Source organism: Notolabrus celidotus, chromosome 2, assembly GCF_009762535.1.
Source record: "Notolabrus celidotus isolate fNotCel1 chromosome 2, fNotCel1.pri, whole genome shotgun sequence".
NCBI lineage: Eukaryota > Metazoa > Chordata > Actinopteri > Labriformes > Labridae > Notolabrus > Notolabrus celidotus.
In genome coordinates, this window is record NC_048273.1 from 25110825 (window position 1) to 25136290 (window position 25466).

The 25466-nt window shown below is 41.3% G+C and overlaps 1 protein-coding gene across 1 annotated transcript in view; it reads right to left on the reverse strand.

Annotated features, from left to right (window-relative positions):
* Positions 1–1868: 1868 nt before the first annotated feature.
* The window catches only part of exoc2 (exocyst complex component 2), a 59125-nt gene continuing 35527 nt past the window's right edge, over positions 1869–25466 (reverse strand). Inside the window, 19 exon segments of the mRNA XM_034711841.1 lie at positions 1869–2419; positions 4152–4183; positions 4185–4215; positions 4629–4690; positions 4928–5050; positions 5150–5205; positions 7788–7899; positions 7901–7930; positions 12709–12825; positions 14767–14836; positions 14919–14980; positions 15938–15997; positions 17404–17484; positions 17873–17934; positions 19085–19206; positions 19328–19485; positions 19612–19680; positions 20241–20365; positions 20717–20830. Of these exon segments, the coding sequence (XP_034567732.1) occupies positions 2326–2419; positions 4152–4183; positions 4185–4215; positions 4629–4690; positions 4928–5050; positions 5150–5205; positions 7788–7899; positions 7901–7930; positions 12709–12825; positions 14767–14836; positions 14919–14980; positions 15938–15997; positions 17404–17484; positions 17873–17934; positions 19085–19206; positions 19328–19485; positions 19612–19680; positions 20241–20365; positions 20717–20830 (1580 nt within the window). The 3' untranslated portion in view covers positions 1869–2325.

The following is a 25466-nucleotide window of genomic DNA, read 5'->3' on the forward strand; positions in this document are numbered from 1 at the left end:
TAATTGCGTTCAGAAATATGTGATAAGTTTGTGTTTTGTTGATGTAAATACACATAAATGCATGTAGTTGGATTACTATGGGTTTGTGAACATCTACAGTTATTGAATGTATCTTTGCTGTATGTTCATTTGAATTTCTTGGCGCCTGGTGGTTAAGGAAGTGGTCAGGTCGGCAGAGCTGTCTGTGTATGTTTGAACGTCTCGTGATGTGTGATGTTTGTGTTTTATCTCTACGTAAATTTGTTGAAGGACCACCTGATAACAGAAGGGTTCATCTGAAGGAGTATCCTCGATACATTTCAGATTTCAACTAATGCTTAGACACAACTCTGTCATATGCCAGTATTATTTTCAGTGAGTTGCTGCAAACGTCAGATGTTTTTCACAGCTACATGAATACCTCTGTTACAAAAGTGCAGCTCACTCTTCTCAACAGAAAAGGTGAGTCTATCAAGTTTTCTCTGATGTGTCAAATTTCTCCATCCTCTTAATAACCCCTACACTCTGAGAGAGATCAAAGCCTGAATGTGTTTGCAAGTCTTGTCATCTTTCTCCTGAATGGAACAGAGTTCTGATGTATGAATAGAATAAAAATAAAAAACTTCCCCTTCTCACCTCTGTTACTGTAAACAGAGAGCTGGCAGAGAGCGGATAAAGGTTTAGGCTTTGAACTTATTTTGTGAATGAATCCGTGGGAGGACAGCGAGCTAAGTTTAGAACACAGAGAATCAAAACAACTCCTCGCTGCCCTGCACGGCTTTCCCCTCCGTGTAGCGGGAAACCAAGAGCAAGAGCCACAAATGAAGACAATAACAGAAAGTTGTAGCTAGGAGACAACTGAGAGGTGTATCTTTAATATTCAGAAGTTGAGGCTGAATCGCTGCTGTCCTCAGATAACCCCTGGTGTCAAGCTTTCTCATGTGAGCTGTGGGTGTGTTGTAGTCTGTCTGCACCGCTCATTGTAGAAGTCACCTCCACCCACAACGATCGCATACTTTCTGTTGTCACCATCTTCCTCGAGGATCCATTCATTCTCTAACATGTGCTGCTGGCTGAATAACGGCCTACACTGTCCCCACCCTGCACACACACGCCCTGAACCAACCCTCATCCTCCTCCAGAGGTCTAGACACGGACATGATAGACAGCATGCGTGAGCTGATGAGCTGGAGCTCCAGAGATGAATGTTTCAACCCGCTTCTTTAAACCATGATGCAGGACACACCAACTGTCCGCCAATATGCACAAAGTTCACTTGGGTGTGGCATGCAGATTTTAAGACAAGATCATTCACAGTTCATCAATTTAATGGTGAAACTGTCTCTCATGATTGCTAGATATGCAGATTTATTTTCCATTGCATTTGTTTTTTGGGTACTTTCATGTCTGAATTGAATCATTCTTCATTGGCAGTGTTGTTCAGGTATTGTTTTTGGATTTCTGCTGCAGCTTTTCATTAGCAGCAAGTTCAGTTGATACATTTGTTTGAGATTAGCTTTGTTTGGATTTGCAGCCCATCTCTCTCCAAGTAAAGATCTCATGGTTCCTTGCAGCGTGCTTGTCCTTGTCAGCCACTGTGGACACCATACTGCAAATGACTTTCTGAGCACTGAAGAAAGTCTTGGATAATTAGTTAGCATTGCTAAAAACTATCTTGGTCAATGTGCAAACATCTGCGTTCAGTCCTACCTACTAAACGGTGCTATGAACCAGTTTTAGCAAGTTACTGTGCAAGAGTTGACATTCTTTAATTGTCTCACTTCTCTCCTGAGCACCTGTCTTGTGAAATTGATTTGCTAAGTATTTTCTACTTTCAAATTTTGAGTGGAAATTGTTCATTGACAAAAAAATAGAAAATATACAATGACTGTAGCATAAATGTTCTCCCTTTATTGGGTGAAAGACATGGCACAGAACAAAACGTTTCTAAGCATTCAACATTTTCTCTCAGTGATATTAGGATGAGTAAGAGCACGTTGACAGTTCAGTCAGAGGAGAAACAGCACAGACTGAATCCCAATTCTGACCCAGAACCTCCTTAAAACCAGCCTGTCAGCCATTTTTAACCAGTATGTTAGCTGCATGAGTGGCTGCAGTTGATTAGCATAACCACCATGGCTGGGACTGTCCTACATGGTAACAATGAAATCCACTCATTTAGTGTCGTTGAGATTAGATAAACAGACGTGTGTCTGAGCAAATGAAGCAGAAATTGAAAGTGAGAATAAAAAAAGAAATGAGTGAAGAATAAAGTGATGAAGAACAGAGATAAGGTTCATTGGATGATTGCACATGAATATGAACAGAGTTGAACTGAGAGTGAGTTTATCTCTTTACAGGCTGGACACAGGACGGCTGGAAGCAGGTAAGCTGGAGCTGCATGCTGCTTTTAAACTTGTTCAGCAGCTCTTCCAGTAACCTGGAGGATAAAACAAACATGTGAGATTGGCTTGTGAAGAGGTTTGTTTCATTTAGCCTTGTTGGGGTCTGAAGGTCAAATAAGTACCATACGTTTTAGAACTGCGCTAGACACAAGACAGGCTGCTAATTTGTGTCTGCATGCAAATCCCCTCTATCGAAGTGCGTCCACTTGAAGTTCTTGTTTTTGCCACTGACTCAAGCTTAGACTGTTATTACAAGTGTATGTCAATATTAAAGTAAATGAAACTGTAAAACAGACTTCTGAGATAAAGAGTAGGATGCTTGAACAAAACCAAAACCAGTCGTTACAAGGCTCTCACCAGAAACCATGGAAACAAACAGTAATTCAACCTTTCAGAGCAGCAGATGAAGTCTAGTGCTGCCTTGATCAATAAGCTTGTCTGTGTATTCTGTGACTCTGGGTGTTTGAACGGTTAGTTGGTATGCAACACAATGCTTGGTCAGCAGTAGACTAGAAAGTATTTAAAGGGGACATACCATGAATCACACTTTCTCAGTATTTGTGCACATATACTTGGAGTACCTACTGACACACAAAATATGAAATCTGTTCGACACAGATTCTGCTCTCCCCCATACCTGGTATCTCCTCCCTTCAGAACCAAACTTTTGGGAAGTCCGCCTCCATTTTTCTCACATCAGGCAGCAATAGGGAAGAGAGGGACGGACTGAGAAGGAGCTAATTTGCATTTGTTGCATTTGCTTCTGTTCGTATATAAGGCACTTCATGGTTTGGCCCCACTTACATCTCAGAATCCTGTCTCCATATCACTCTGTCAGAGCACTCAGATCATCACACCAAAACTCTCTGTCACCCGCACATCAAGGACAAAGAGACATTGGGACAGGGCCTTCTCCATCTGTGCCCCAAAACTGCGGAATTCTCTCCCCCAACCATCCAATTCTCCCCCTGTCGAGACTTTTAAAAGTCGTCTCAAACACACTTTTATTCATTAGCTTTTAACTGCCCCTAACCACACTGGCTCAGATACTCACTGCACTGTTAATTGTTTTTATTGTCATACTGTTTGTTATTATTCTGTTAATTTCATTTTTAAGTATATTGCTCTCTTACCACCTTCTTTCCCTCTCTCTTCTCTGTTTGTGTGTTTTTATTTCATTTTCTCTTTGTTTTCCTCATTTTCTGTTGTTAAGCACTTTGGATCAACTGGTTGTGTGTAAAGTGCTATCTAAATAAAGTTTAGTTGATTTTATTTGATTTTAAAGAGACTGATCTGAGAAAGACTGTTTGGAGCTGCAGAGTCCGAAACCTCCTGTGGTAATAGATCCATGTCATATTTTGACCAAAGTACAGCACAGATGTTTCATTTAAACCACAGAAGACGGTGTTAAATGGTCAGAGGGGGTATAACAAGCCCCCTTTAAGGTAAAATTAGTGACTGTCCATGGAGTCTGGTGATTTTGTAATAGCAATGTAACAGCTGCTTCAGGTTTTAAAATACTATCTTTCTCTTCATCAAAAAAGTAACCTTCCACTTAGAATTAAATTCTGAACCCGTCAGTGGCAACAACGAGCACTGTAAGTGGACTAACTCTGACAGAAGCAATACACCCACTTTTTTGCTTCTCCCCACAAATATATAACAAACTTGCCCAGGTGCTAACTGACGAGAGAAACCTTGTAAAGTAAGAACCAAAGACTGCAGGTAGAGTTACTTTATCTGCAACTCAAATCAGTGGACACTCACTTTTATTCTGCTCCCTGTGCTAGGCTGGGTGGAAGGCCCCTCCAAATCCAGTTTAAAGCTGGCGCTGAAAAAAACAAGTCGGCCAGGTTGAAAGCATTCATTTAAAAAACATATTTATTGGAACACTGTAAACCAAAGAATACAGCTTCAGAATGAGAGTGTGTGTGTGTGTGCATCTATGAGGCCTGCAAACTGAGCTTTCTGCACACACAATAATACACACACACCCCGCTGCCATGTACACAGCAGAACCAGATTACTTTCACGTCCTTTCTCAGAAACAACCAACCAAAGTAACCTAACTAGGGGATTGTAGTGAGGGATGTGCGACTGCAAAGATTTATGCTTGGACACTTTGCTATCATAATCACTGGTATATACACTATGTGAGTTCCTGTGTGTGTGTGTGTGTGTGTGTGTGTGTGTGTGTGTGTGTGTGTGTGTGTGTGGGGTGTGTGGTGTGTGTGTTGTCCTCACTTGCTTTCAGAGTTTAGGAATGCAGCTACAGCGTCTCTTAGGGCACAAAGTTCAATTCGAGCCTGAGGACGACACAGGATGGATGGGGGATGGGGTGGGGGTGGGGGGGGGGTGAAAGCAAAGTTGAGATCAAGTCGACTTCATCAACTGTCAGCAGCTGGCAGATTGAGGAGAAATACGGCATTATCACTAACAAATGGTAAAACCCCTGCTAAGTGTGGGGGTCGTTATGAGTCAGGGTCTTACTATGAGTGTGTGTGTGCGTGAGGAGGGGCCGGTGTGTATGTGTCAATGTGTACCTGGAGAGCTCCGTTTTTGCTGAAGGAAGACACACACTGCATTAGACGACACATTTCGTCCGCAACCGACTCAACGATTCTAGACAACACCCGAGGAACCAGGTCCTTTGAGACCGTGAAGACCTGAAGCAGAGAGTTGGTTGAAGACAGATCAAGATGGTTCTTAACCAGGTTACTGCAGAGTTTGATAAGAAGGACAATATGTGTTTGGGTTGTTTGTACCTCAGCATGAACCGTGATGATGTTGACCAGAGCTTCCTTCAGGTAGTTCCTCACACCTGAGAGAGAAGAATGCCACAACATGAACACAATCCAAATTGACGGCTGGATGATGAGCTGCTGAGAGCTAAAAGGAAAAGCATGATCGTGATGACTGTTGATGCATCGTCAGGAGGAAGAGGATTTAGTCAGAAAATGTGAAAGTGCGTGGAGCTACATGCAGCTCTGCAGGGAGCAACATGCTGCATCACTTCACACAACTAAATGACAGCAAACAGCACACAAAAGTTAAAGAAAACGCATTTCATTATGATGCAATAGTTCACTCTTACATCTCTATAAGAAAGGTGCAAAAGGTGTAAAAGTGCTGCAAAACAGAGGACTTGTCTGAGCACTGGTATGGGTTATTCAGTCCTGTATGTGGGGAAGATTTCCAGCATGTGAGCATGTGAAGAAACAGCTGAAATGATGTCACCAAGTGCTGCTGGAACAACTTCAATACACCTTGGCATCAAGGCATGTGACCTTAAAGCTGGGGTGGTAGTCAGATTTAGATACACTTTTTGTATACTGGTTAAAACTGATCTTTATGTCCCAATGGTAATCAACATAATGTGTTCTTAAAAAGAGCGAAAAAAAAGCTGCTATTTACAGCCAAAGTAAACCTGGGAAAACACCAACCAATCCCTGCCATCAGGAGCCAAAATATGAAACCAATCATATCCCGTCCTGCCATTCTGCCGCCTCCTGCGCGTACATTTCATGTTTGTGTTTTTAACTTTTCACAATGATAATGTTTTCGTGTTTTCTTACTGCTGAGTGAGACATGAGTTGACGTAGTGCAAAACACAAACGATATGCTGAGGACCGGTTTGAATCAGTCATGATCATATAGTCACGAAGCACGGCACTTGTGCATGTGGGCTGGGGCGTCATTTTAGAGGAGCTCAGAGGGGAGGGGGGGAGGGGTAGACGGAGTCCTGAGGAAATTCTACATATTTCCCGTGGACCCAACCCTAACTTTAAGGCCACAGCTTAAACATCACATCCTTTCATACTCTTCTTCTTTTCATGAGCTCTATGTCCTAAAAGACGGGGCTTGAGGGCTCAATGGACCACTCCTCCTTTAATTTACCAGTCATTTGTATGAGACCATGTTAATGAATCTGATCTGCTGTGGACTGGACCCACCTGAAGGATCTTCAACTGTAAGTGCAATGCATATTATGGGCAGCATAAAGGGTGTGACATCAGCCCTGCAACACCACCAGCCAGGACTCTTCTGCCACATGTGTTGGCTGTACCAGCGTAATATGTCGGCGCCTAACAAGGTGTTTTTTTAAAGTTATATTTTTGGCCTTTTTGCCTTTATTTGATAGGACAGCTGAAGAGAGACAGGAAATGTGGGGAGTAGAGAAGACATGCAGGAAATGGTTCACCGGCCGGGAATCGAACCGGCGGCCCCTGCAACAAGGACTGTAGCCTCTGTATGTGGGGCGCTTAGATCGCTAGACCACCAGCGCCCCAACGAGGTGTTTTTTGCTTCACATGAAGGCACGTTGTCCATTCTATTGACAGCCATTTATTTTACACTGAAGGTCCTTCACGTTGAATACACCAGCATTTCAACATGCTTCACTTAACTTGTGTTTGTCAGACAATGATCAATAAGATCTTATCAGTTTTAAAACTCTATCTGGTCCACTGCTGTTTGTGCTCCACAGATGACTTGGAGAAAGGACTTCATGCTTCATGATGTTCATGTTGCTGCATTCAAAACTAGAACTAATACACAGAGAGAGCTGGAAGTCTAGATATGTTTGCTCTTTCTATCAGATTTTTTTTCTTTTTTTTTTATAAACACAAACCTTTGAAGATAAAGAGGACGGCAGTTAATGTGTCACCGAGAAGTTTAAGATTGAAAAAAGTCAAACAGTGAAACAACCAGAGACAACAACAGAGTGAAAGTAGTGAAACTGGATCTTTAATGTCTTACAGCGCCCACACCAACAAAAAGTGCAACAAGTGAAAGTATCAGATCCTAGATCTGTGGCTGAGTGTCCAAAGTGTTCCTGTTTCACATGCAGCTTGAACACACACACTCACAGCGGCAGGAACAAACCAGAAAAAAAAAAAGGCCCACCTTTCTACAAATGCTGTTTTCTGTAAAGCGAGTAAAGAGCTGGTGCCAATCTGACAACTCACCAGGGCTCTCACACACACTCTGACATGTGGCTTCACATCCTGTGCTAAGGTAAACCACACATAGAAGTTTCACCTGGGTTTTTATCTGGTGAGCCTAAAAGTCAAACTTACACATGTGCAAACAAACGCTGCAGCTGCACACCCACAGCTGAGCACAAAAGGCCAGGACACTTTTAGGGGGACTAATAGAGCGATCTCTGCGGTGTTTACAGTAAGCTATCAAAGATCTGTACTTTACTCATGAGACAGGAGAGCCACAGTGACAAAGATCAGGACCCACAGGACGGTTTAAGCCTGATATTACTGGGGTCAGTCAATGCTTGGTGCAGGTGGTTTCCCCCAGGATCTCACACCATCATTGTTTAATTATGACAAGAGAGTGAGCATTCATGCAGAGAGCTTTCTACTGAGCATGCTCACAGTGACACTACAGTACCTGTAGGTGTTTGACAGTCCCTCCAGTCAAAGTATCCGGCGTAGATGCCCGGCTCCAGGGATCCTGCGATGGGGTCTGCTCGTTGCTCGATGTAGGCATCAAACAGTTTTTTTATCCAGCTCTCGAACAGCGTCCACGCTCACCTGTCAGGTGACAGACATGTGACGTTAATATACATAATCCAATGTGTGTACATGTGAACACTCGCAGGGCAAATCTTCCACATTCCTGAACTGTGCAGCGCTTTCCTCACACTCCAGAAAACGACATATTGCAGATATTTTGTTTAACGTCTTTCATATTTTTTATCGTATGTTAGACAATTGAAAGCTGGATTCCTGCAGTTCACTTGTATTTTATACCTACTATATTTTATTCTACTCAGTGCCCACAAATGAAGACAAATTATTCAAACAATAGTGAACAGATTTTATCATTCGAGGATTTTATCAAAAGTAGAGGGGTACCTGCCACAGAGAGATCTTGAGACAGTAATCCATGCTTTTATTAACACACGACTGGATTACTGCAACTCACTTTATTTTGGATTGGACCACTCACTCTTGCACAGCCTGCAGCTGGTACAGAACGCAGCTGCCCGTCTCCTCACTGGCAAACACAAGCGGAAACCCACATATCCCCTTTCCTTGCTTAGCTGCACTGGCTCCTGGTTGCTTTTAGAATAGATTTTAAAATGTTATTGTTTGTTTTAAAGCTCTTAATGGTCTAGCTCCCCAGTATCTGACTGAGCTTCTCCAGCATCACCTCTCCACTTTTAAGAGTAGACTTAAAACTTTCCTTTTTGATAAAGCTTATAGTTAGAGCTGGATCAGGCTTGGACCAGCTTTTGTCATGCTGCTATAGGCCTAGACTGCCGGGGGAACTGGCACACTGACACACTGGGATCCTAGCTCACCCTCTTCCCCCCCACCCCCCGCATCACTTACTTTAACTCTGCCTGTCCCATTAAAGTTACTAACCATAGACCTTTCTGGAGTCCCTGAGCTCCATTGTCTTGTAGATTCTCTGAGCTGCTGTAGACGTCCTCCTGCTGTGGACGATCTGGACTCCAGCTGATACGGACGTGCTGGACTCCAGCGGCAACAGCTTCTACGACTCGTCTCATCACTATCACCTCTCTCTCTTACTCCCCTCTATCTGTCTTTCCAGACCCAACTCAGTCGAGGCATGATGGCTGTCTAACATGAGTCTGGTTCTGCCTGAGGTTTCTGCCTGTTAAAAGGAAGTTTTTCCTCACCACTGTAACTAGCTAAATACTGCAATGTGCAATGCTCATGATGGATTAAGGTGGGGTCAGACTGAGTCTTACCCTGTCTTGAAGTTGGGTCTCTGTTCATAATTTGACATAGTGTGGTCTATACCTCCTATGTTTGTAAAAGCGTCTTGAGATAACGTTTGTTGTGATTTGGCGCTATACAAATAAAGATTGATTGATTGATTGACTGATCATGTCCCTGCTAGAACACTGAGATCGTCTGGCCAGTTATTATTGGTCAGCCCCAAAACAAGCTTAAAACCACAAGGTGACGGAGCCTTTGAGGGGGCTGCCCCTTGGCTCTGGAACAACCTGCCCTGGCGCTCTGCGGGATCAATTGAGGTTTTCAAATCCTCTCTAAAGATTCACCTCTTCTCCCTGGATTTTAAATCACGGTTGAGTGGATATCTGGCATCATTTTAATTAAATTCTAATTTATTTTATTCTATCTTATTTTATTATAAAATTGCACTGTGTTTATGTATCTTAGTATTGCATCTTTGACATTGTTTGGGTTATTTTTGTCTTTTGTGCTGTTTTGATCTGTACAGCACTTGGTGGTCAACTCCAGTTGTTTTAAACGTGCTCTATAAATAAGTTTGAGTTGAGTTGAAACAAGGTGCAAACCCACTTCACAACTGACCCATACTCGAATTCTGATCCTAACAAAACAAAGAAATAGATAAGAAGTAGGAGTTTATATCAAAGTCTGCTACAATGTGATGTCAGTTTGATTCAACACAGTGAGCGGATGTAAAACAATATCAAAAGCAAATTCATCACGCATATTTTCACTTTGCATCAACTATAGTGAATAACTGTTTATTGGATCAATGCAACGGCAGAGTACATCATGACATCGGTTATAAGAACAATAGATCCTTTTTACTGAAAAGAAGAAGTGTGTTTCCAGGACCTCATGATGACACAGGGCAGCCCGGGTATGAACATTGTGAGTCAAAAATGTCACCACTTCATCATCTGTCTTTTGTGACATTTGTATGAATTACATATCAAGATTACACTCTGAGTTCTTGAGATGTTCGAAAGCGATCACAGAGAAATCTGACATGCGTGTGTCAGATATAGCAATTCGACCTGTTTAATAAATCCTTGTTGTTAAATCAAAAGTTTGTGTTCTGTTCTGATCACGTTATAATAATGGAGTTAATGTCTTAAGTTTGGGAGCAAGATGATGCCTAAACCAAACCTTCAATCACCTGACAGGCCTGCTACCCACTCCACTCTGAGTCCGTGATTCTTCAACCCACCCTCCCTTCCTTCTCCCTCTTTCTACAGTCATGGCCAAAAGTTTTGAGAATGACACAACTATTAATTTTCACAAAGTCTGCTGTTTCAGTTTTTATAATGGCAATTTGCATATACTCCAGAATGTTATGAGGAGTGATCAGCTCAACTGCAATTAATTGCAAAGTCCCTCTTTGCCTTGAAAATGAACTTTATCCCCAAAAACACATTTCCACTGCATTTCAGCCCTGCCACAAAAGGACCAGCTAACATAATTTCAATGACACACAGGTGTCACACACATTAACACAGGTGTGGGTGTTGATGAGGACAAGGCTGGCAATCAATCTGTCATGATTGAGTGACTGGACACTTTAAAAGGAAGATGGTGCATGACACCATTGTTCCTCATCTGTTAGCCATGGTTACCTGCAAGGAAACACGTGCAGCCATCATTGCATTGCACAAAAAGGGCCTAACAGGGAAGTTTATAGCAGCGAGTAAGATTGCACCTCAGTCAACCGTCTATCCAATTATCAAGAACTTCAAGGAGAGAGGTTCAATTGTTGCCAAACAGGCTCCAGGGCGCCCAAGAAAGTCCAGCAAGCGCCAGGACCGTCTCCTGAAGGTGTTACAGCTGCGGGATCGGGCCACCACCAGTGCAGAGCTTGCTCAGGAATGGCAGCAGGCAGGTGTGAGTGCATCTGCACGCACAGTGAGGCGAAGACCTTTGGAGGAAGGCCTGGTGTCAAGGAGGGCAGCAAAGAAGCCACTTCTCTCCAGTAAAAACATCAGGGACAGACTGATATTCTGCAGAAGGTACAGGGACTGGACTGCTGAGGACTGGGGTAAAGTCATTTTCTCTGATGAATCCCCTTTCCGATTGTTTGGGCATCTGGAGGAAGGCTTGTTCGGAGAAGACGAGGTGAGCGCTACCATCAGTCCTGTCTCTTGCCAACAGTGAAGCATCCTGAGACCATTCATGTGTGGGGTTGCTTTTCGGTCAAGGGAGTGGGCTCTCTCACAATCTTGCCTAAAAACACAGCCATGAATAAAGAATGGTACCAGAACGTCCTCCGAGAGCAACTTCTCCCAACCATCCAAGGGCAGTTTGGTGATGAAGAATGCCTTTTCCAGCATGATGGAGCACCTTGCCATAAAGCAAAATTCATAACAAAGAGGCTCGGGGAACAAAACATTAAGATTTTGGGCCCTTGGCCAGGAAACTCCCCAGATCTTAATCCCATTGAGAACTTGTGGTCAATCCTCAAGAGGCGGGTGGACAATCAAAAACCCACAAATTCTGACAAACTCCAAGCATTGATTATGCAAGAATGGACTGCCATCAGTCAGGATTGGTCCAGAAGTTGATTGACAGCATGCCAGGGAGAATTGCAGAGGTCTTGAAAAAGAAGGTTCAACACTGCAAATATTGACTTATTGCATGAATTCTGTGTAATTCTCAATAAAAGCTTTTAATACTTATGAAATGCTTCTAATTGTATTTCATTATACCATAGAAACATCTGACAAAAACACCTAAAAACCCTGAAGCAGCAGACTTTGTGAAAATGTAATATTTGTGTCATTCTCAAAACTTTTGGCCATGACTGTACTTAACTCTCTGTTTGCCTCTCCTGGTGTCCCAATTCTGGAGCACAGTCTGGGGCAGGATCAGTTCGGGCTGAATAATACCCGAGACGAAGCCTGCCAAGACCAGCCTCACACATGACATCCTTCCTCCACTTTTACCACTCATCTCATCAGCCTCAACATTCATACTCCTGAATTTTCAGTAATATCAAAGTGTTTGATATTAAGATCATCAGCTTTTTCTAACATGTTGTGTTTGCAACATAAAGCAGATTAAAAGAAGCTGCAGAGAAAAAGAATCGACTTTGCTATATCTAACATGTAACAGATGCACATCTATGAATTTATTTTCTTCACTTAGAGAAATCTTAAAAAAACTGAGTAAAATGCACTTATCATCCTCCACATATTGATCTCTGAAAACATTAACACACACCATCAGTAGAAGTCTTCATTAATCTTTCAAAGGAAGTGACTCGTTTTTTACTGGAAAACAAACCATCTTTGCTTTGTGATTCAGCTGTTAGTCATTGCGTGCAGTGTTGTGTGTATGTGTGTGTGTGTGTGTGGTGTGTGTGTATGTGTATGTGTATGTGTGTGAAGAAGAAGAGAAAGGAGTGAAAATGTGGAACCGAGCTTCTAAGGCGATGACCTTTACGTTTTTTTGAATTTCAGTCATATCTCTGCTCAGAAGAGAGCGAGAGACTTTTAGTTTCTCTCATCAGCTTTGTTTATAATGACAACACATTTCTCATCAGCAGAATGAGGCAGAGCTTTTGTGAAATGGTAAGAAATTGTACTGACCCGTGTGATCTTCTCTGTGCCCGTGAGGCCGTTCTTCTCGAAGTGATCAGCCAGGTTCAGGAAGGTGTGTCTCTCCAGGTACTGGCAGTTACTGAGGATGATGAGAAGACGCTGCTCCTGTGAACACAATATATACATGCTTACTCTTTTATACTGGAGGAGGGCTCTCATAGATCATGTAGTCCCTGATCTTAACCATCACTGAATCAGTGTCCAATGGTTCAGATATGGCAGTGTCTCTTAATGACCCCTCTGAACTCATTCACCTAACTTTCCTGAATGTTTGCACTCAGATTCTTTAATGCAAACTTCCTGACTGTAAACTTTGTCATTTCTTCTCCCTATTACAAATCTTTCCACACTTTCCCCACTTTAGATTTTTGTTACTTTTTAAAAATAAAATCCACATTTCATTAAACGATCAGTTCTTAAACTGATCATAACTTGTGCCCTTTGTTGAATAGAGGTCCTCTTATGCTCTTAAGATAATTTGTGCTGGGAAAAGAAGGTTTGTGCTTTGCGAATATCAAATATAACATTGAAACTGTAAAGAAGTCAGCACACAAAACGTCCTTTAACAGCTTTTAATTTGGGCAAAGCAGCGTACAGACCAGCTCGGACCCTTCCTCAGCGAGGAATGTTGGTCTGTGCGCTACTTCGCCCAAGATTAAATGTTGTTAAAGGACGTTTAGTGTGCTGACCTCTCCACTGTTTCAATAATCTTCGTGTTGTCGTGCACCTTAAGAAGTTCATTAGTTGGAGTGTGCTCCTTTTTTACTCCTACTTTTTCAAATGTGTCCTGTTCTGTTAAAGCTTCTCCTCATTTCTCTTACAGGTCTTTCAAAATAATACTTCACTTCTTAAAATGACCTCATTTTCAAAAGTGATCCAAACTTTTTCTAGCTTTTGAAGCTTTTTAAAAAGGTTTTAAACCTTGGGCGCGGATTGAGGTTGGTTAATGGTTAAGTTGCACGCCCATATAGCCAGCGGCCCGCGTTCAATTGTCCACGTCTGACCTATCCACTGCCCCCCCCCTTCTCTAAATGAAGATGTCAAAACCCCCCAAAAAAACTAAAAAAAAATTTTTTTTAAACCTTTAATCCTGATGTGTCTCTTATTCCAAAAACAACTTCCTAAGATATCCTCACTCTAATGAAAGCATCTTCACTTTTTTGGGAAATGTCTTCACTATTCAACTACTCACTTGTGTAAACATCCTCATTCATAAAAAAGAAAAAAATCTACCTCTGATTTTAGAAAAATGTCCTCCCGACTTAAAAGCCCTCCATGTGTCATGCTGTGAATCATCACTTTCTTAAATTTCCCTTGGCAAACTGTACCACGTGTCCTCCTAACCTTTTTAATGTCTTCACTAGAAGTGTCCCTCATAAACCACAGAGCAAACTTCCATTGCACTACCAGGTTACATTCACAGAAACATGAGCACACAAACACTGACGGGACAGGCGACAGAAAGGTTAGCCGACATTCTGATGACCACAAATGATGTTGTTGACAGCTATCTGTTTGTATTTAACCGTACATACAAGATAAGAGACCTACAGAGGCTGCTGCGCACAGATATCCATCTAGTTATGCCAGCTTCAGACTGTTTTTCTTTGTAGTTGGTGGTTTTAAATTGTACAGCTAGCCCAATGAGAAAAAAACAGCCTTCACTCTGGTCAGCTGCACTCAATCGTGTCTGGCTGCTTTAAACCCGCTACACGCATTCTGACAGGGGGAAACCCTGTCTGCACCTTGCTCCATTTCCCTTTACCAGAATCACTCTACGCCCTGCTCTTCCTCCTCTTCTTCCTCCTCCCCTGCACTTAACCTCCTTCGCTAGATCTCAAACAAGTTACAGGAAATGAAGACGTCCATAACCAGGAAACAGCCTGATAGCATTTGGTGGTTTGAATGAGTGACACACGTGTTTTTGTGGTTGTGTAGAGGAGAGAGCCCACACTAGTGACGCCGGCTGTGGCCAGATGTGGGATTTCAGGTGTATTAAGACCAAACTGTTTTAAGGAAACATAAAAAAACTAACTTCACACTTACAGATGTTGGACTGAAGCTCTCTTGAACGCCAGAAAACCGATCTGGAGAGGACAGGTCCACTGACATGTTGCTGCACACAGGGGAGATTTTATCTTAAGTATTTAAGGGGAAGCAGTCAGTGATTAAAGATTGAAAGTCATCAAATTACTTACAGAGAGGAATCATTGTGTCCATCTGATTTAGAGCTCAGCCGCTCCAAGCAGTTGATGAAAACCTTAGGGGAACAAACGGACACACAAGTTAGTTATAGTATAAAAAGTGTCACCATCCTTACTCTACGTCAGTAACTGTAACTTTGTGCATGGGTAAAGTGGCACGAATGACACGTTGGTGCCAATCGGTCAGACTGAATGATGTCATGTTGGCACAGGGTTGTAAATAGAAAACGAGAGGCCAGCAGAGACACGTCCGCAACCCAAGCCACCGCCATGTTTATGAGATGCTTTTAAAAATATTCTCTAGACATTGAGCTGGCACTTCTGCCCATCAAAAAATTCAAAGTATGAGGTGTGTGGACTTGTTGTGGCCAGAGAAAACACAACGATGTGGTGTGCTGTGTCTGCAAAGTCTGAAGTAAATGTACTTTTAGCAGCAGTTGTTAGATGTTGGCACTTTGTGATGGAGTCTCAACGCGGTCAGTCTTTGGTTGTCAAAGCTCTTGAGCACAGTTCATGTAGGGTCAAAAAGCGTAAAGCTTTACGACAAAGGGAAGGGACAGGAGAGTAAATCCAAACAGGCTGACCAAAGCAAGTGCATAAACAGAGTGCAACGAAAATCAAGATGTTGTGATTTATTAATATAACAAAGAATATAAAAAAGGAAAACTGACAGCTAAAAGAAATATTGAAAATGTTTTGTGTTGGTATTTAAACTTGACAAAGAGTTTGCAAGTTTAGTGCAAAGCAAAACAAATCATCTTCTGATAGCTTGTGATGACAAATCGTCTCTGAGGATTTGAACAAGGAACAGAGTTTATGCTGCAAATAATTCTTCTCTTTTATATCAAGTTAGCCGGGAATCATATTCCTTACTGTTTCAGTAAAAGGCTAAATACTTGATGTCTCTCTTATAGGACTGTTGGTCAACAGCATTTTAATGTTTTGAAAGTTTATTTGAAAGTAATTAAAACATAAATTAAGCCTCCTATGATTTATGTGTGTTCACAATTTACCTTCATGATGCCCACACTCAGCTCTGCAGCCTGGTCCTGGACCTGGTCCAACTGCAACACCTGAGGAAGAGAGAGTGGAAGAACTTCAGAGAAGCTGTAAGATCTCATTCAAGTTGCCTAAAATCAGATGAGGTATTCTATGTCTTATATTTTAATATTGCCGTGAGGAGTTGTGTATCCATGCTCAGGCTTTTCTTTTATAATTATACAAAAAAAAAAATCCTTATTTACTTTTGTGCATTGCCTTTACAATGCTTGGCAGTCTCTGTATCCAAATGGACTTGAAGTACTTTGTTACTCTTACTGATCTTGTTTCCTCTTGTCTAGATCTTTGCTTGTGTTGTTCTTGTTCTCGTATGTACATCGCTTTGGATAAAAGCGTCTGCTAAATGACATTGTAACATTGTAACAACTGAGGATGAAGTTTGTTCATCAACTCATTTATGTGAGTGATACCCAAGCGGCAAACTCCGGTCTCAAATGATGAAGCCAATGCGGAAGTGATATAAACTGCAATACATCGAAAATCCGCTTGAGGCTGGCTGCAGAAACGCCGGAAACCACATAGATATGAATGGGAAAAAGACGATCTTTGCAGCATTAATAAACATGTTTACAGCCTGGTTCAAAAAACGTCTTGGCCCTACAAAGCTAATCTCTCTAATGGCACACACTGTACGGGGGGTGAATTTTTTTCTAACGTGACGGTTAAGAAGATATTAAGATTACGAGTTTTGCCCAAATAAGGACATGACTGACGTGACTCCCGGTCGGGAACACACAGCCATTGGCTAAGAGGCTCACACTACGTCACACTCTGCCTAGTTGAGTTCAGCATTACCAATATGGATGCTGCCGTCGATTTGCTTCAAAACAGCTCTCAGGAACAGATGGGTGACGTCACAGATACTACGTCCATATTTTATACAGTCTATGGTGATACCAGATGATTGTTTTTTTATGACAGCATGATTAGAGCTAATATTATAAAGAGTGCTTTGGTTAATTATGGGACATGTTTCTATGATGGTACTAAGAGTTTAGGTGCTTAATGGGTCAACTACATGGAAGATTTATGACAACAAAACAAATACAACTGAAAATGTTTGCAGGTTTCCATTGCAATGAAAATGATCTCAACTACAACTGCAAATATATAAACTGCACAGAGTAAGATTTGTTACGGTTTACTGTTTAGTTTAGTTGAGATGTTTACCGCTTGGACAGATCCTAAATGAAGCAGTTTACAGAAACAGTGCAACAGCAAGAAGATAAGATTTAATACCCCTGCTATTCTACAGTTTGATGGATACAAAATCCAGTTTTTAAGTGTAATATGTAATTCCCCAAGTAGATGCAATGGATTCACCAAAGCACATGCCAAAACAAGAAGCATCTAGTGCAACCAGTAAGTTGCACTAGATGCTTCTGCTGCTTCTGCTGCTTTTGTTACAGATTTTGCTTACATTGATTTCTCCTGGTTTGATCTCCAGCGGCTCCTTGAGTGACTGCAGCATCTGTATCATGCACTGCTCAAACTGTGCAGGCTATGAAGAAGAGAGAGAAAGGAAATCACAGATAATCATTCTGTTATTTTTATCAGCTCATATGAGGTCAGCAAGTAACCTCATAAAGGTTGTTAACATATTGTATGGTAATCAATTGACTAAATCTTAAAAAGATGAACATGTTTCTGCTTTGAATGGTTGGAGGAAATGATCTACTAAATAAAAAACGTTAGTAAAGCATGTTTCATTCTTGTATCGTGGTGGAAAAAGTTATCAACCGATAACAAAAAAGTGAAAAAGGATCATTGAAAGTGGCAAACTGACATTGATTTTTATCTCCGAACCCATATGTGACGTGTCAGTGAACATTTGCTGATGTCTATCTTTGCTCATTATACAACTCTCTGATGTGATCAAAAAACCTTACCAGACTGGTGATCCCTTCATTATCTACGACCCAATCTTCCTTCTCTGCAAGTCTCTTCACATCTGAGAGTGTAGAAGTTTACTTTAGTTTACTGATATCACAGACAATAAAAATTATTACAAACAAGAAATGAACCATAATTGATGGTTTCTGAAGGAAAACCACAAAAAGAAGAATATTACAATGAAGACCACAAATGGATGTGAGTGTGGGGAAAGTTAAATGAAAAGCAGTCACTCTTCTCAAAATGACCGTGATTATCACAAGTGAAACTGAGAATGTCTAGTTTTAGTCTCATCACAGTTTCTTCATTACTACCAGGGAAGCTGCGTCAGGTAAAAAGTGACAGTTGAAGACAGTGACCGCCAACAACTCAAAGATGCACTGCAGACAAGACAGATACGTGTCTTCACTGTGTACTGACTTTTCACTGCAGCACAACTCCTCATGATACTCTACCCATATGGAACACGCCTCACTACACTGAGACCCTTCTACACTGATTGCTTTCAAAAATTGAGTGCTTTTTGAGCTTTGTAAACATACAAACTTTTCTTCCACCACGACTCTGACAGTGCAGCTATTATCCAAAAGTCAAGACTCTTGAAACGATTACCTTTTCTAAAGGAGGAAGAACAAAGACACAAAGTTGATGCTGATGGAATAACTCCTCCATCTCTGACACCCTTTGCTGAAAGTGATACATGTATCAGTTCAGTTTTTTTTTTTTAGTTGAGACTTTCTTTTGATGAGAAGAGGTGCAGGAGTCTAGTTTTCTCTCACACCACCGAATTTTCAAGATGCTCAAAAATACTTCTTTCTGGTGACTTGTTCCACGACTACAGTTATTCTACACATTATGTGTCTTTTATTTTCTTAATTAAAGCAGAATTAATGGTGATCAGCTACCCAACGTTCCCAAATGATACCCTTTAATGTCTTTTTTTTATTCACGACCCAAATATAGTCAGTTATTCATTATAGAGGAGGGGGGAAAAGCAGAGAAGATTCACAATTAAGACGTTGGAGTCTGATTTATTGGGTCATATTTGCCCAGATATCTGAATGTATCTGAAAATAATAGTAGTTTAATACTGGACAACTTGCATGAAAATTCACCCTTGTAGCTCTACCTCTCCACCTTCAAACAGAGGCAAAGTAAGTACAAATTGAGTGCATGCACACTGATACCCTCTTTCTGCTCCTGCTCACCTTCTGTAGTGTGCAGCAGAGTCACCATGAGGCAGTGAACTCTTAGATCCAGCAGCAGATCCTGGATCACCTGCAGCAGATCATTTGGGATCTCCAGGGCAGACAGAGCGTCGTGACAAGCCCTGGAGGAGAGAGCGAAGAAGAGACAAAGAAAGGAGAGTGTTAGTTGGAAAGGCAAATTGCAGCCTGTCACCACTGCATGAAATCAAGGAGACACATGTTCAGACAGTAAAGCTTGAGAACCTGACGGTGTGTATGATCTGTGTCAGCCAGGTTCCAGTGAGCTCCGTCTTGTTCTCCCAGCCTCCGTACATGTTCAGCTCCCCCTGCGGCAGGGTGGAAGGGAGGAGAGCTCCACGAATCAGCTTTACCAGCCGATTGGTCATCTCTTCAATCATTTTCTATGAAACACACAACAAATGCACAAAGAGCAGGTTTACTGAAGGTAGTGTTTATTCCAAAAACGACTGTGGTGAGAAGGTATCTCAAAATAAAGTGTTTGCGTAAACAGTCTCAGTGACACATACTTTAAAGTCATTCTGCCTCTGTCGAGCATTCTTCTTGGATTTTTCCACCTGGCCTGATTTCTCTCCAGTCTGCAGGACAAGAAGTGTATTTAGAAATGCATAAGTAATGCAGTATGTAGAAAAAGTAAGAGACAGATTTAGAACACATGATTCAGACTGACATTTGCTCCATGATTTGCTGAAAATAATCAAACGGTGCCATCGTAAGGCCCCTAAAGAGAAATCCTTTTAGAAAATCATGAACTTAGGTCTGTAGTCTGTGGTTGCACATACAGATTTTTGATGCTTGTCAAGCTTGTCAAAAAAAGGGATCATAAATCTAAGGGGTCAGTTTAACATTGTTTAAGTCACAGCTTGTTCTGTAGATTATCCAACGTGACATGGATGATGTTTATGACATGCTTATGTCTAAAAAGTGGTAATCATCTCTTCTGTTTTGTGGTGGAGAGAAATCTAAGAGGAGATGAAGCTGTATCAATGACATCAAGAGCGAGCGGGCGGAGCGAAATGACACTTAATCTTTAGTCCCCCTAATCACAGACTCCTTGTCTGTGATTAGGGGGACTAAAGATTAAGTGTCATTTCGTAACAATTTTTTCTGCCAGTGTTTAAGTCTCTGAGGCATTTACCTCACTAAAAAGACTTCCATTCACATAAGAGATCCAGAGCTTCCAGAAGTTTGGCAGCTGACCGATCACCACATCAGACAACTTCTCCACGAACTGCACCTGTTGCGGGGTTTCAAAGCCCCAAGCTGAAAGAAAGACACACAAACTGTAATACACAAAGCCGCAGACACACGACTATATCTCTTCTGTATTAGAAAGTCACGGGGGACTTTTGTTATTCAAGAATCATAAGTATATGTATACATTTATATAACTTCCAGGCAGCACTTGTACCACTTGTTTATAGTCTTACCAGTCAAGGGAGACATGCTCCAGTTCTGTTAAGCATTACACACCGTGATTCCAGTAAGCACTGTGCATTTCAAAAAGTGTTACACATAAACAAACAATAACACAGTCAGAGTGTGGCTGAAACAGGGAAGCCCCTCTTAAACACCAAGCGTGTGGGAGTGTTGTAATATGATTGTGGTGCTCACTGCTGGGCCGTGGTGTTCGCAGGCTGCCCCCTCTCTTCAGAGACGCTGTATGGCTGAGTCTGCCGAGGGCTGACGGACGGGTATCTCCCTCCAGGCCCGAGGCTCCGACACCTTCTGATAGGTATAGAGGAGGGGAGGGGAGGGAAGGGGGCAAGAGATGAGAATGAACTCAGAGGGAAAGAGAAACACATACTTCAGATATCAAATAATCAAATAAGCCATTTTCATAATTCCACATTCCTCAATAAGCTCAGCAGGCTTTCACACCAAACAATCCTTCCTCGCCCCTCTCCTTCTTTCTTTATTTGTGTTCTGATCCGTCTCTGCCGTGGCCCACAGCTGAGAGAATGTCCCGTTGTTTCCAGGGTGAGGAAACAGAGCTGTGGGCTTTGTGAGGGCCGGGGTGAAGTGGGTTTACATCGGCCACACTGGGCTCAGTTACGTCTGACTCTTGAAGCATGAAGCTCGGCTCCACTAGATGGCAACAGAAGGCTTTACAGCAGTGACAGATGGGAGAGTCCTACTGCAACCGCACACTCCTATCTCGGTGGGTAAGACTATTTACTGAGACATCTATGAGATAACTTTAGGATAATAGAAAAAGGGGTGAAAGTTGAGAAAAAGGAATGAAAGTGAAACATTGCAGCTTTGCTAAAGATCACACTTACAACAATGAAAATGAAACTTAGAAAAACGAATTCGTGCAACGCTGCAATACACCTACATGTAGTTTATCTAAACGATGGGGAATGGATGGCCACATTTCCAAAACATGTGTCTGACACACACAGACAAAAAATGTACTGGTGAGTCACAGACTGAATGTAGTGTGTAAGCAAGTATTGAAAAATCCCCAACAAAAGGAGCACATGCGGTTGAGTTGGCCGTGCACACAACACAGACATCCAGTCTACAAAACGTAAGGAAATTCTCAAATGGGTCAGATTATATGTAAACACTCAAAGCGCTCTCACATAGCACTTACATGCACACTGACACACAGCCCTTCTGAATCTGTGCACACTCTGTTTTCTCTCTTTTTACAGGGATGAGAACTGCTGTTGATCCAGGTGTCAGCTGTCCTCAGAATACACAAGAAGGGTATGTGAGACAGTTTAGGTGTGAGTGTGCATGAGTGCAGGGCTGCTTAATGCTATTCTTTGTGCTGCCATGTTGTTTCTTAGTGAAAGTTGGAAGGTTTAAATATAGGAACTTCTGTGTATGTGTGTTGAAGACAGTCAAACAATGTGTGTCACTCCTGCTCACTTCCTCATCGGGCCTGGAGCTTCTCCACTGCTCCGATGAGTTCCTGTTCCCTGAGAGGTCACAGACCCGACCACACACACGCTTGCTTTCTCTCTAAACACATGCATACACCTTACTGACTCCTGGTTAACCATAGTGTCTTCACCATTAGGGCTGTGACAAAATATGGATAGACTTAAGCAATGCAACATTTGTTTAATGATCCGATTTAAAAATAATTATTTTTACTTTATATTTAATCTGCAAAGATTGTTATATTCCACTCTTTGCCAACACAACACAAAAAGGTATAGCGATAATGATAAATATTTTTTGCATGCATGACAAAGTATATTTTCACATATTCATGGAATATAGTATGTTTACACCATGACAGTTTAATTACAATTAAATGTAAACTATTGCAGTAAGTAAGTAAGCAAGTAAGTACGAAAGTAAGAAAGTAAGTAAGTAAGTAAGCAAGCAAGTAAGTACGAAAGTAAGAAAGTAAGTAAGTAAGTAGGTAAGTGAGTAGGCAAGCAAGCAAGTAAGCAAGTAAGTAAGTTAGTAAGTAAGTATGTAAGCAAGTAAGACAGTAAGTAAGAAAGTAAGTAAGTATGTAGGCAAGCAAGCAAGTAAGTAAGTAAGTAAGTAAGTACGTAAGCAAGTAAGACAGTAAGTAAGAAAGTAAGTAAGTATATAGGCAAGCAAGCAAGCAAGTAAGAAAATAAGTAAGTAAGTAAGTAAGTAAGCAAGTAAGTAAGTAAGTAAGTAAGTAAGTCGGCAAGTAAGTAAGTAAGTAAGTAAGCAAGCAAGTAAGTAAGCAAGTAAGTAAGCAAGCAAGTAAGTAAGCAAGTAAGTAAGCAAGTAAGCAACTAAGTAAGCAAGTAAGTAAGCAAGTAAGTAAGTAAGAAAATAAGTAAGTAAGTAAGTAAGTAAGTAAGCAAGTAAGTAAGTAAGTAAGTCGGCAAGTAAGTAAGTAAGCAAGCAAGTAAGTAAGCAAGTAAGTAAGCAAGCAAGTAAGTAAGCAAGTAAGTAAGCAAGTAAGCAACTAAGTAAGCAAGTAAGTAAGCAAGTAAGTAAGTAAGCAAGTAAGCAAGTAAGTAAGTAAGTAAGCAAGTAAGTAAGCAAGTAAGTAAGTAAGCAAGTAAGCAAGTAAGTAAGTAAGCAAGTTAGTAAGTAAGTAAGTCGGCAAGTAAGTAAGTAAGTAAGCAAGTAAGTAAGCAAGCAAGTAAGTAAGCAAGCAAGTAAGTAAGCAAGTAGGCAAGTAAGTAAGTAAGTAAGTCTAGCAGTATATTAAATTGTAATGCTTCAATAGTAATAGCTGTATTGTTAACCAGATTCTCACCATAATAAATGTCCATATTTACCATATCATTAAACACAGATTCAGAATACGGACTTACAAGTTTGATGATTTTGCACCACTAAAAGCTATGAAGGGCATTTCATATTTCAAGTTTGTGTTGAAATGGATTTTCAACAACTTCTCCCAACATTTGCAAAAGCAAAAAGCATTCATATATGAATTTAAGCCCCTGTTCTTCTAGGAGATAAAAGTCAAATCTGATGAGTATACCATCCTACACATGCAAACACATGGTTAAAATGCAGGATGAAGTGTCATAATTAGCACGTTTCTCTGAGTGGTACTGACTGAGCACAAAATCACAACCGCATGTTTCCCAGACAAACGTTCACCGACAAACTTATTTTTCTTCGAACAAAGTTTCCTGCTAATTGTATTGATATTGGCAGAAGAAGCGCTGTTCAGGAAGTAAAGAGGACTGCACTTTATAATTGAATTGGGCAGAGTCAGATTGCAGCACTGGGGCACGATGGGGTTGTTTAGACATACGGAAGCAACTTGTGCTGCTTTGCTTTCTTGCAAGAAAACTCAAACTTCTTTTTTTTTCCACCAGAGATGAATGGGTCTATTTCACGTTTAAGGCAATTTACAGGATAATTAATGGAATCATAATACACCAGAACGGCCTCTGACCTCATATTGTGGAGTGAGAAACACAACAGACAGAGAAAATGACGTCACTTAGTGCAGACATGGTCGGTCCATCACAGTGGAATTATCTCTGCCGCGTGTGACGCTGACAATGGCATAAAAGACGAATTATAAACACACTGAGCTGGTAGATGTGATGTGAGGAGGAAGAGGAGGCCGCACCAGTAAGTGAGGCACCAGTCAGGGGGATTCTGGCAATTTGAGAGGTGGGGTTGAGGGTGGGAGGGAGAGGGGAGGAAGAGTGGGGTCAGGGGAATGTAGTGGATGTGGTTTTGTGATGGTGGCTGCTCAAGGGATGCCTGGGTGGAGGGATGTTTCAAGAGGCACAGGTTTTGAACAGTGAGCAGCAAGACCGGGGATGGTAAATAGCTACCAGGTGTGTTGGTATACTTGTCTATGTGTGTATGTGAGGAAGAGGTGGGGATAGAGGGTGTCTCTGTAAACTGTGACAGGAGACAGCTGCTGTGGCAACAAAAGGCAGAAATACAGAAGGATCACTCACATCCTTCTGTACCTACCTGAGCCTTTTGTACTGCATTTATGAAAAGAGCTACGGCAAGAAAAATGCCAGCGTTGTCCCCTCACTACAGGGTACCTTGAGGAGTTTTTAAGAAGTAATTGTATTGTTTGATGATGTCGTTGAGAGTGTTGGTCACTAGCAAACTAACAAAGCCCCCAACATCAACACTGGCCTGTGATGTTTCTGCTGTGGTGGCCACAGTCGGGATTGCAAGTCACATTTCAAACGAATGGGCCATAAAGAGACTGAAATGTTCTGAAATAAAAGGCCTTTTATGTGTTAAATATCAGCTGGACAAGAACTCTACTGGGCACGCTCTATGAGGCCAAAAAGTAACAAAAAAAACCCAATCAGCCTCTCAGGGCTGTCATTGTGTAGCTCTAGCTGCCTAAACATAAATACAGCTTAAATATAGATGTTTCAAAAAAGGTAACACCCATGAGTCTTGTTTGGAAACATCATACGGGTCACTTAGGAAGAAACTGACAAATAAGCAGTTATGTGTTTTATGTACGAGGTGCAGTAAATGTGTTTATTTATAAAGTGTCAGTGTTGTTTTGTATACTGAAAATTGCTTGAATCTGATGTTATTCTTAAATTTCGAGGGCTATATTTCATGTCTTGCCCTGTTATATTAGCGTACAAAAACTTTCTGTCTGTACATTTTCACACTGTGAAATAAATAAGCTCTACAGGTGCAGCAAGAAAGAAATTGAATAGAGTGAGAAAGTTCTTATAAAAGGTAAACTTTCATATCTACTATATGTATTCTATGTAAAGTAAAATACTTGAAGCCTTTTTTGTCTGAATTTGGATGATTTTGACTTATAGCTATTGAAAATCAGAAATATAGTGCCGCAAATTATTCAAATTTTTCCTATCAAGATCATCAAAAATAGGATTAAAAATTCAAAGATGTTCAGTTCTGAAAAGTATGTTAATTTATATACTGAGTACTTGCCTGG